Source organism: Arvicanthis niloticus, chromosome 5 (genome assembly GCF_011762505.2).
Source record: "Arvicanthis niloticus isolate mArvNil1 chromosome 5, mArvNil1.pat.X, whole genome shotgun sequence".
Taxonomy (NCBI): domain Eukaryota; kingdom Metazoa; phylum Chordata; class Mammalia; order Rodentia; family Muridae; genus Arvicanthis; species Arvicanthis niloticus.
In genome coordinates, this window is record NC_047662.1 from 43,009,284 (window position 1) to 43,021,632 (window position 12,349).

General features: G+C 49.6%; 1 protein-coding gene across 2 annotated transcripts in view; it reads right to left on the minus strand.

Annotated features, from left to right (window-relative positions):
- The window catches only part of Glis1 (GLIS family zinc finger 1), a 189,034-nt gene extending 182,613 nt beyond the window's left edge, over positions 1-6,421 (minus strand). For both annotated transcript variants that reach the window (XM_076934527.1, XM_034502808.2), the window contains exon 1: positions 6,122-6,421. In XM_076934527.1, coding sequence (XP_076790642.1) covers positions 6,122-6,386 — 265 coding nt within the window. In that variant the 5' untranslated portion in view covers positions 6,387-6,421. The remainder of the gene's footprint in view (positions 1-6,121) is intronic.
- Between the last annotated feature and the right edge of the window lie 5,928 nt (positions 6,422-12,349).

Consider the following 12,349-nt stretch of genomic DNA (forward strand, 5'->3'; position numbering starts at 1 on the left):
ACACTGACAAGCCTGCCTTTATCTTACCAGGTGCTAAAAACAAAATCACTGTTGAATAGATCCCTGAGCCACTGGCCTCTACGAGGAAGTCTGCCATACCAGGAGATGGCCTTAGCCAAGGGCTGTAACCTGCAATAACCCTGGGTGGAGTAGGAGGGTGGGGTCCTGCTCCTGCTTCAGAGAAGGGGGCCTCCATGGCCAGCCCAAGAGCCCTCACAAGACTCCAGCTTCTGAGGACACAAATCTTACAGGGAACCTATCTTCTCTCAGTGTTGCAGTGGGGGGCAGGGAGTGGGGAATAATACATAACCAAGCAGTCTCCCCTAAAACCCCACTTTGACCTGCTAGCTGAGACTCAGTAAGGGGGTCACCAGGGTCCTCAGCCAACTATAGACACAAGTGTTACAAAATTGTCCCACTTTATGGGTAAATACTGGCCTTGCTTTCAGACAATATGGTTCAGGCTTACTACTTACTGCCTGCCCAGCCTTGGACAAGACTCTTTTTTACTTTCTAGCTCGTCCCTCCAGCTGCAGAATTTAGAGAATGCTTCTTTACTTTCCACACAGGGATACCAGGTGTGATCAAACATACTCACAGCTATACCATGTCTGACCTGGCACACAGTAGGTGCTCAATAAAGGTCAGTGGGCCTCCCTTTCTCTTTCCTTCTGTATTCACCTCCAACAGTCAAGGACAAGTCCAAGACCTAGCCTGGCATAAAGAGAAATACAGACTCTTTCAATGCCTGGGACCCTCCCAACTCTCAGCTTAGGTAATGTGGATTAAGAGCAGAAAAGGGGGTATGGGTCATCCAATCAAACTGCTCCCCATTCTACAGAGGGGAAACCAAGGCTCAAGACAAAAGACCCAGCTCTGTGCATCAAAGCTGTACTATGGTGCACGTGTATGCTCCAGGCCGTTCACCCATAATCGCCCAACAAACTCAGGCCCTACAGGAAATGCATCCTTCAGTTCACAAGCTGAAGGCTCCTCTCCACGCATCTGACTCAAAACGCTGACTTTAAAAACACAGCTCACAATGCTAACACAACCCTCTCGCTCTGCCGGAACCTTCTGAAGGACAATGCTTTAAGTTTAAGGGGGAAGACAGGAAAGAAGAAAACAGATGCATCCAGTGACTGGAAAGTATAAGACCCCTGGGTTAGAGCTGCACTCTCTCCGCCCGCACCCAGCACAGCAGCAGCCTCTGTTTTCTTTCGGTTTCTTATAAATAAGGCTTTGGGAGACCAAAGCTGCCACAGGACAGCCCCCTCCCCTTCTGCTCTCCTTACTCAGTAACTCGGCTGTCAGTGCCCGGACTTTGCTTTCCAGTGCTGGAGGAAGACTTTTTTCTCATTGTAAACTATTAATTTGGGCAGCGGCTGTTGATAAACAAGTACTCCGTTTCCAACGGCTGGAATCATGAGCACTGGGGGATAGTGCAGTTACCTCACAAGCCTGGGGGGGGGCAGCCTGGGGGGGCAGCCTGGGGGGGCAGTTGTTTTTTTCTTGGCCTAGAATTACAGTTTGTGCTTTTTATGTTATTCAGTCAAACTTTTCAAAGACCACTGCAGTTTGCTTGATTTCTTCTTAATCTGGACACTTTGTGCTTTTACACATTGAAATAAACTAGCCCCTACCTAAAGACACAGCCAGACTCTTTAGGACCAAATTAATTGCAACTAAAATCTAGTCTGGGAAAAAAATATTAGCAAACCACAGGCAATCATTTATTTGGTGTGTGTGTGTGTGTGTGTGTGTGTGTGTGTGTGTGTGTGTGTGTTACCCCTGTATCAGCTTCAAATTTTCTGAGAAAATTCTCTTACTATCGACTTCCAAATAAAGTTTATTTGTTTGTTGTTTTTTTCCTTCTAATCCTATCCAAAAAAGGACTGAAACCCCTCTTCCAAACTTGAGTTTCTCTTCTCCTCTAGGATGCTAGCCAAACTCCATGAAATAAAACCGAAGAAAATGATAATTATGCAACCTTCGGAGCAAAGAACACAGGAATATAGCTTTTAAATGATTCATGCCCCTATGTCCGTAATGGGATTTTAACACACTTTAAAAATAAGTGTGCGGGCTCACTTCGCTTCTCACGCAAACGAGAAACAAGGAAGATGAGCAACTGAGAGCAACGCACCCAGTCAGACTATTACACAGCCAAGAGGGTCCTGAGACCTTGGGCCAGCTAAGCCTACTGCAGGTAAACTGCAGGGACCCAACAAGGCCCCAACTGAGGCACAGTCCTAAGTGATGGCTCCCTCTCCAGTCTGCCAACCAAATGTTGACTTCTAGAGAATTCAGAAGACAGAACCGGGAAAGAAATTCTAGCTGCACCAGATTTAAAGGGAATCTTTGGGAATTACACTCCTGCTATCTTTTCCGCTATAGACAGTCTGCCGGATCCGTAACTCTTGTGACTGCAGACGCAACATGCTCCTATCTCACTTGTAAAACCCCCACGATACTTGTTTCTCTTTGTCTCAGTGAGCCTGACATTTGGCCAGCAGGTTTTCTCCCCCTTATTTGAAACCTCAAGCACTGAAAAAATTTGGATCTGATTATTTCCGGATCCCAGGACCAGCACTTTAAAATGGATGAAATGCAAGCAAATTGCCCACCAGAGCCAGAGGGGGAAAACGCTTTAGAAATAACTTCTACCTTTCTATTACAGATGTGCCGGCCTCTCCTGACCTCCTCAGAACATGGCAGTAGCTTCCTGCTTTGATGGAAAAAACTCACCCAGATAGCACACTGAAACCATCACGCCTCGTTCTACACCAGCAGCCTGACACCCAGGCACACAGCCTGTAATTGCTTGCTTCTTTTTTTCCTTCCCTTTTCTTTCTTTCCTTCTTCCTTTTTTCTTTTTCTTTTTCTTTTTTTTTCTACAAGATTGACTACCTTCGGAAATTTACAACCATGTTACAAGGACCGTTTTTTGCTAATGGCAGAGTTCACATTTGTGACGATCGTCCATCTCCCCTTTTTGTTTGTTGTGTACATGGTAAAAAGGGCCCGGGCCCACTGAATTGCTGTGAGTTAAACAGTAACATCATGAACTGGTTTGAACAGACAGAATCATCTGGTAAACTACAAAGTCTTCTAGACATGGCATAGAGATGATTACCAATTTCCAAACATTTAAGACAAGAGACATACCAAAAACAAATGCAGTTCAGTCCTCTGGAGATGTTCAGAAGGCCCTACGTACGGATGCCAGCTCTCACACCCAAGCAACACTCGGAGGTGGTACAAGTTCCAGAACCATAAAGACCTGGGGCTCCAGGCCTCAGAAACTGCCATTCACTGTCCATAGCTTTGAACATCCTGGAACTTCCATGCCTTAATTTATCGAAAGGAGTCAGTCTCCTGAGAGTCACTGTCTGCCTGCCGGACACACATGTTCCATCTCATCCCAGGAAGAGCCCACAAGGTAGGCAAAGACAGATGAAGGAGTGTGTGTGCATACATCCTGAACACTGTGAAGGCCTTGGCAGAATAAGCACCAGCAGCCGTGACCACAAAGCTGTCTGTCAGGGACAGCCAAGCTGTCTCCCTTCTTGTCAGGACTTACAAAAGACTGTCAGGTGTTTAATAATAATTTTAAAAATGCAGGATTTGGCAATTTGGCCTCGTCAGCTGTCTGGAATCTGGATAAAAGGGACTTGGTCATTAACAGACAGTGATTCTTATCACAATTGATGATGGCGTTAGTCCATGATGTCACCCCATGCCTAGTCCCTCCCAGTGCAGACCTGGAAATATTCATTAGTCCAGTCCCTTCCTGTGCTTATGGTCTATCCAAGGCAGAAGGCATGTATCATTTAAACCTTCACTCCGCACCACGCATGGACGTCTTCGCTCCACTCACTGGCTAACAGAGGCCACTGAAGACCCAAGGCGCACACCTCTTGGCCTCTCCTAGCCAGTGCACCAGAATTAAGAGTTCTTCACATGTAATATTTTTAAATCTTTCTCATGCTTCAGTCTGCTGTCCCTGTCATGGCGCTCTGCAAGTATTACCTAAAGTGACCTTTCTTCGGTCTACATGGCATCCTTACCCGTCCCGTTCTATGGGCCCTATGATGGACATCACTGCCTCCATGCAAATGAAAATCCAGAGGCTAAGATCAGACACATCACGATCTCGATCCTAAACTGCTCTTGTCTGAGTCAGTCTGAAGGAGGAGGCCTGAGGCTCAGAGGGGAAAAATAACTGTCCCACCCAGTGCAACTTAGATGGCTTATCATTTCCAGCCCCGCCAATAAATATGCTTCCGTCGGCATCTCTACCGGTCTGTTTCTAATAAGCCCGAGTGGATGGGCTGGACGGCACACATTCAAAGGACTGGGAAGCCAGGGACTCTTTTGGTGGGAGGAGGCCTCAGAGAAGGTGTCCTCTCATCAATGACGTTTCTAAGCCTGAGAAGACTGGAAGAAAACTGATTTTCCCTCAGATGACCTTGCCTGACTCTGAGGAACATGCAGACAGACGTCCCTCTCTCTCTAACCCACGTTGTGCCAGAACTCAGCTCTCACAAGACGCAGATGCTACCTACCTCTCTGTTTTCTCACCTTTCAAATGGGCACCATCAACTCCACCCCAACAGCCTCACAGCTGTGAAGAAAACCAATTTAGAAGCCACCGGGAAGCTGCAGCCAGAGAGACTAGCTTCAGGTACAAAGAAAGGATCTGCTTTTCCCATGGCGTTTACCTTCTCTGTCCTTTCCAAATGAAGCCCTGACGTGAAGATCTTTTATACAGTGTCAGCCGGGTGGGCAAAACATACTGAGGCTGAGAAGGGCTAAGGCAGGAATATACAAAGTATCAAATGAAATGTTACCAATGAAGAAGAAACAGATTGTATGAGGGACAGCCATAGCTAGGACTGTGCAGGACTCGATCGGTAGATGATGGGTCGACTGTTTAAGGAACCGGGTTCAGCCGAGGAGGCCTCTGCATCAAACATTACTGACCTCTTGCTACACAACATAACTCTCTCCGTCTCTCTTTCTCCCTCGCTCTGGTAAGAGCCCTCAAATATGCATCCCAGCAAAAATACTCAGTAATCACTTTTCCCATATTCATTCTCCCATTTAAAAAGTTGTCTCTCCTTGGAGAAGAGACAGAAGTCTCTCTCCTACAAAGCCAAAGAGAAACCTCTACTCATTTATTTCTTCCAACCAGGCTGGCAACTGGAAGCAAGCTGGACTGAGATGCTGAGCCAGTGGTAAGAGGCATCTACAACTTCAAAACACTGGCTTTCATTCCACAAGAGGTCCTGCAGCTGATTCGATCAAACCCCAAAGTTGCTGGTTCGGCTAATGGGGAATGAAAGGGTAGATCAGCGTATCCCTTAACAATCTTTACTGTCTGGTTAATTATCTGTTAACATGAAACCTATAAATAACATGTCGGTAATAATTAACTATGATTAGGTGAATACGTTCAGGAGAATACCAGCACCTGTCCCTGAATTTGCCCATAGCGGGTTCTGGGCTTGCTTTGGCTTCACCAAGCACAGAAAAGCCATTTCTAAGTCAACACTTGACCCAGCCTGGATTACTGACCCAAAAGAACTTATGTCAGGAGTCAGAAAAAATCATTTGGTATAATAAATTCCTAACTTGACCAATGGGGAAAGTGAGGTTCCTAAGGAGAGGGGTCTGCCAAAATCCTACGTTTTGTTTTCTTGCTTTCTTTCTCTCTTCCTTCCTTCCTTTCTTAGAGAGATTGGGATAGTTCAAAATGTCCCTTCAACTGCTTAGAAACAATTACTAGGCACAGAAGTTGATACACTAACGTACAATAAATTTTTGACTGTTTCACACCACTTTCATCAGAAACATAGAAGCAAAATTATGTAATCTAAGCTTTCTACATACACATCTCCTCTCAAACATGCCTATTTGGTTTAAATTGGATGCTTCCAGGCATCAGTTCAGATTGACAAGGGAGTCCCAATCACCTACAGAGATCCTGAGACACTAAGGAACTCTTAAGGAGGTTCCAGGATTCGAGAATCCCTACAGAGCCAGTGGTAGCGGCGCCTACACCGCAGTCCTGACCTCTGCATGGCCGCGGTCAGCACACTGGTGCGCTCGGACTCACCCTTGCCGCCGCCGGCCTTGGACACGCCATAGTCTCGAGGGCTCCGGGGCCGGAGGAGATCGTGGGCGCGTGGTGGTGGTGGTGGCGGCACCGGCAACCGAGGCAGCAGGTCTCGCGGGTTCCCGTCCCCGCAGCCGCCGCCACTCACGGCAATCCTGAAGGCCATGTGTGATCCTAGGCCAGCAGGCCCGTGGCCAGGGCCGGGAGCACCAGGGGCCTCCTTTGGCCTCTTGTCCGAAAGTGCCTCGGCCACCTCGCAATGCATGGCGCCGGGGCGGGGCGCACGGCTGGGGGTCGCGCCAGGCTCCTGCAGAGGGAAGAAAGCACCGGGCTTTAGAAAGCGGGAAACTGAGCCCTCCGTCCCTGGATCACAGTTTGGGCAGTCACGTTCTATTTAGTTCTGATCTCTATAAGAAGTTAGCGTCACCACACCAACCTCATCCCTGAGCCACCTGACCCCGCGCACCGTGGTCGTCCCCCTTTCGCTGCCGTCGCCCTAGCCCGGTACGTTCCGGAGAAACCCCTGCGCCCTCCCACCCTAATCCGCTTCCACTCAGGGTCATCCCTCTTCAGACGAATGGCAAAACTAAGACCAGGGATAGGATGGGAGTTCCCTAAAGGGACAGGGAGAGGGCTGTAAACTAGGACGGGATGGGAGTTCCTGTCCGGAATTCCCTAAAGGAACAAGGAGAGGGCAGCAGCCTGACTCCTAGAGCAGGGTCCCGGGAGAGCCGGAGTAGACTCAGATGAGTCCCTGGCTGCGCACCTCTAGGTGCCCCGGGGCAGGCTGAGCAGAGCCCAGGCACTGAACACGCACCGCCGCGGGGTGCAAACGCAGAATTTCCGCGAGCTCCGCCACTAGCCAGACACCCGGCTGAAGATGAGTGCGCACGCCCACTGCGCGAGCCCACAAAGCGCACTCGAGAGACGTACATCCTGGAGAGCCGGCGCCCGGGAGCCCGCACAGCCAGTCGCCCACGCACGCCGGCTCCCACGCACACTCGCGCGCCGTCGATGCGCACTCCGAGACCAGCCATGCCACACACCCCATTCACCGGCTCACACTCCGCTGCGCCGGCAGCCGCAAATCTCACGCCGGAGCCTCGGCATCATTTCCAGCATCATTCCCGCGAGAGCGAGGCCTCAGGGCCCCCAAACTCGCCTCGCCCCTCGGCGAGCCCCGCGCCACCCCAGAGCTCGAGGATTCGGACGCCGCTGGGTCCCCGGCGCGGGCTGCGCCCCATCTCACCTCGCCGCGGGCGCAGCGGCTCGCGGGGCGCACAGCACGGCGCGCCTCCTCTGGCGCCGCAGCCCCCGCAGCCGCCGCCGCCACCGCCACGGCCGCCGCGTCCTACGGGGCGACACCCCGGGGGCGGGGCGGGCCGCCGCTGCCCACAGCCGCTCGGGCCGCGACTCTTGGGGGCTGCTGGACCAAGCCAATGGCAGCTCGAGGGCGTGCCGCTCGCCTGGGGGCCTGGGCGGGGCGGCGCGCGCTCTGGCTGAGGTTTTGACAGCGGCCGGAGCCCTGCACGCAGGCTACCCGGACCCTGCCGGACTCTGCGGCTGCTGGAGGAGGAGGCTAGCCGAAAGCAGAGCCTGCACAACCCGGCTTCTTCCGCTCCCGGGCAGGATCCTGCTCCTCCCCGGGTCGCGTTTTCTCCCTGGGTAAATGGGAATGGCGATACCTGATGAGCGGAGGTAACAAATTCAGAAGTGCTTGACAAGTTGTTTTTGTTTTACAGACTCCCTAACCAGCTCACTTGAAGTCGCACAGATTTCACGGGAAGTCATAGCAAAGCCGAGATCCGAACCGAGGTCACAGCCCACTTTCTCACTTTACTTTCTTGTTGTTTTTTAGAAAGGGTCCATTCAGGGGAGGGAGGATCTCAGCGTTCTCCTGTACCACCCATTCTTTGCTTTGTCCTCTCTCCGCGCTCCAGGCAGCAGGGTCTCAACTGTTGGAAGAGCCCTTGATGAGGCTTCGTAGTGACTAGAAGCAATGGGTCAGCCCCCATCTCTGAGGCATGCAAAATGAGGCGTTCGTTCACGTCTCTGACCGACTTTCTGGGGTCTACTGAAGGATCCAGGGTAGCCCCAAAATGTCTCTGCATGCTATCATATCAACACCTCCCACTATGCACTGGTGACAACCTGCCCAAAGTGTTTGAGAATGGAGGACCTTAGTCTTAAATTGTGGAAATATGTTTCTGCAACCGGCCAGGTTCACAGACTGGGGTTTCTACACATAGGAAGGCAATCAAGCAGTTTCCCAGAATCTTGGCAAAACAAAGACTTGCCAGTCACAAAATATTAAGATATAATTTTCTATACCTTATTTGTTTGGAGACTTACAAACTGCAGAAGGAATTGGAAGTACCTTGACTTTTTTTTACTCAACCCCACCCCCACATTCATGGCCAGGAGCAACAGGGTAGGGTGTGGCAGAGCAGGCTTCCGACTCCCACGCCCAATTACCAAGGGCAGGTGTCAGCCGACCTGTGCAGGTAACTCACAGGCCCAGGGATGTACCGGCATCTCAGAGGTCTTGCCTCCTTCTGAGGACTTGTCGTTGAGGACTGTCACGTTTAAGGCAGGGTGGATATGAGTAGAAAGGAGGAAGCTTACCAACTGTCTACCCAGTACTTGAACCTCTCCACTCCCACTCCCACTCCCCCACCCCCCCATTTCTGAAGTGTAGGCCCTGGCTCTGGCCAACAGGTATGTGGCTTTAGACAAATAGCCCTACTTAGTTTATGCCTCAAGAAGGAAGAAAGCTGGAAGGTCCCTCTTTGCCTATTCTGCCCATCTGTGAGGCCTGGATCTGCTCTCTCTCTCTCTCTCTCTCTCTCTCTCTCTCTCTCTCTCTCACACACACACACACACACACACACACACACACACACACACAGCACTGCACATTTAGTTCAGACTGAAAACATTTGCCAAATGAGTCTTTAAACAACAGGACAAGCAGGCGAAAGTTCTCCAAATTTCCCAACAGCAACTCATTTACTTTTTTATTCTTAACCGCTTCGCTACCTTTGACCAGACCTCGTATTTGAAGCTGCTAGGGACTTGCAAGTGCTCACAGATCTGCAACAGCAGGAAGCCAGGCAAAGTAGTGGGCTGCCTGGGCTCTCAGTTCAATGGACCTCTTAAACACTGTGTGCAGTGGGACCCTTCTGCGGATGTGCAAGCCTGGCATGGGTATGTACAGTCTTCCTAGAAGGGCATAAAAGGACGTGCTTCCAGTGACTTAAGGGGCAAGAAGACACAGGAAGCCTGCACTTTTGATATTTTTTCCTACTCATCAGTGTTTTCTAACAATCTAACAAGGTCAGTATTTTCTATACAAGATCTGTTCTCTTTAGCTTCCCACAAGGGTTAACTGATTATGGGGTATTTTTTTTTTCTTCATAGTTTTGACATTAAAACTCATTAATGTTTTAGTCAGAAAGAGCAAGACAAGAACAAACCAAAACCTACTACTACATCAGCAGGCTAGACCAGAGATTCTTAAAGCTTTCTACTTGTGGCCCCATTTCACTAGAGAAAGATTTATACAACCCAGGTAAATATACTTTTCACACTAGCTAAGTTCATATGCCAGGCCTAGACACAATCTGCCTACTGGATCAGGGCCCATCTGCCAAAGCAAACATCATTTTCTGACTCTTCTCTTACTCTTTACTGCCGTGCCACCCTCCAGGTGAATGACCCTTGTCAAATACCCAAACAAGAGACCGGAGCATTATCCCAGGCCCCTCAAGGATTATAAATGCTCTTAACAGTCAGTCCCCTCCTCCCCATCCTCTCTCTGCTTCTTCCTGTTCTCCTTGGTGCCTCCATCCCCTCCTCTTAATAAGCTATCTTCCACAGGGTTCTGCCCATCAGTCTGAAATGCAGATCTGGCCATGATACTTTCTCAGTTTAAGCTTTATCAGTAGTTCTCAATGGCCATGTAAATAAAATCAATAGATTGTTGTTGTTGGTTTGTTGTTGTTGTTGTTGTTAAGATTTTGCCCATTGTATATGTATGAGTGTTTTGCCTGCATGTATGTCTGTGTACCATATGTGTGTCTGGTGCTCACAGAGGTCAGAAAAAGGTTCCAGATCTAGAATTAGAGTTTCAAGAGCTGTGAGCCATCATGTGGGTACTGGGAACTGAACCCAGGTCCTCTGCAAGAACGGCCAGTGCTCCTAGCCACTGAGCCATCTCTCCAACATCAAAATCAAGGTTTAAAAAAAATTAGTGTGTGCATGCATGCCTGTGTGTGTGCATACTTTGTGTGTGTGTGTGTGTGTGTATGTGTATGCGCACGCGTGTGCACACATGCACAGGTGCACAGGTGTCATGTGTGACATATGTGTGGCAGTCAGAGGACAACTCTTGGAAGTCCTTTTGTTGTGAGGCCTTGTGGAATTGAACTCGGAACAGGTGACCAGACTTCATGTGAGGGCATCCTTCCACTCAGTCATCTCCCTCCCCGTGAAGATCGTATTTAAAACAGGCCTGTGGGACTCAGCTCTCTCTCCACCAAGTGGAGGTCATGGCGGTCGTCAGACTTCCAGCTGGCACCTTCACCCACTGAGCCATCACAATGGCTTTCTGACCCTCAGTCCTACCCAACTAGAACACTTTCCATCTAGAGCCTAGATGTAGATGGATGCCACTGTATCTGTGGATTTTGTCTCCTAAGCTAACACGCTCCCCTCTCAGCCACATTACACATCTCTCCTCATAAGTCATCGGGTGCCCACTTCAACTGTACCCTCCACAAGGCTTTCTCAAATCCCCTGCCTAGGATTGTCTTCTCCGTGCACACACCCGCAGCCTTTGCTTGAATCTCAGCACTTCTCGGGCCGCTTTATCTTGTTAACTGTCTGAGTGAACGAGAGTTCTGCAAGGCTGGGTAGTCTGTAGCCTGTCCGTCCCCAGACTGGAAGAATTTAACCCACAACAGCAGCATGGAGCAACTGGATTATTAAGGGCAGACCACTGTTTCACTTGTGCCTGTGTTCCTAGTGAGTGCTTCTCCTCCCTGTAAGAGCTGTCCTGTCCCCTCATTGTCGATGCCCAGGAGTGCAAGCTGACATTCAGAAAATGGATGGGACAAAAGGTCTCTGTCTAAAACCCCCATGCCCTGGAGCTCCCAGATGATGGTCACTCCACTGCTTCCCCCGTCTCTGCCTTCTGCATCTTCGTTTGCCCTGTGCCTGATCTCACGAAGTCCTGAAAAGGATTGAGATAAGAGGTAAGGAAATAAGTTCAAGATTAAGAAATTTATCCAAGTCCTCATAGTTCAGAGAATCTGACTCTGTGGCAAATTGTTTTTCAGGAAGCTTGCCATAGTCACTTGTTGAAGAAAGACTACTCTTTCCAAAGGCTAACAGGATAGCCACGTGCAGAAGAGTGAACCCCTTCCTCAAACCATTTACAAACAGTAACTCAGGATGGACCTGCACCCTAAACGGAAACCATAACACAGAATTAAACAAGGATAAGCCTTTACTTTGTTATCAACAGTGCACTTCTTATGTGACTCTAAAAACATAAGCAACTGAATTAAAAAACAGATAAACTGGACTCATCCCCAATTAAAACATTTCTGCACCAGAGAATAAGGGAAAAGATGGCTTAGCTGGGAGCTGTTGCACGTGGCTGAGGCAAAGGAACTGCTTGAGTTTCGGAGTTCAAAGCCAGCCTGGGAAACAAAGTGAAACTCTGCCAAAAAAGAAACAAAGTATGGCAGTAGGTGTGTGTGGCAGCAGGTGTGTATGGTGGTAGGTGTGTGTGGCAGTAGGTGCGTGTGCCTGTGCGTGTGTGTGTGTGTGTGTGTGTGTGTGTGTGTGTGTGTGTGTGCATAGAGGCAGGTGTGTGTGGCAGTAGTGTGTGTGTGTGTGTGTGTGTGTGTGTGTGTGTGTGTGTGCATAGAGGCAGGTGTGTGTGGCAGTAGGGTGTGTGTGTGCATAGCGGCAGGTGTGTGTGGTGGCAGGTGTGTGTGGCAGCAGGTATGGCGGTGTCGTCCTTGAACCCCAGCCCGTGGAACGGCTGGGACAGAAAGACCAGGAATCTGATGCAAGTCTGGACTACATGCTGAAACCCTATTTCAAACAAACCTCCCCTGCAAAGAAAGAGAGAAGAAAATCTTAAACTCAAATTGAATCCAATTTTTATAATGCGCAAAGCTGGACCTGAGGGCACAGGTCTGAATTCTCAACTACTTG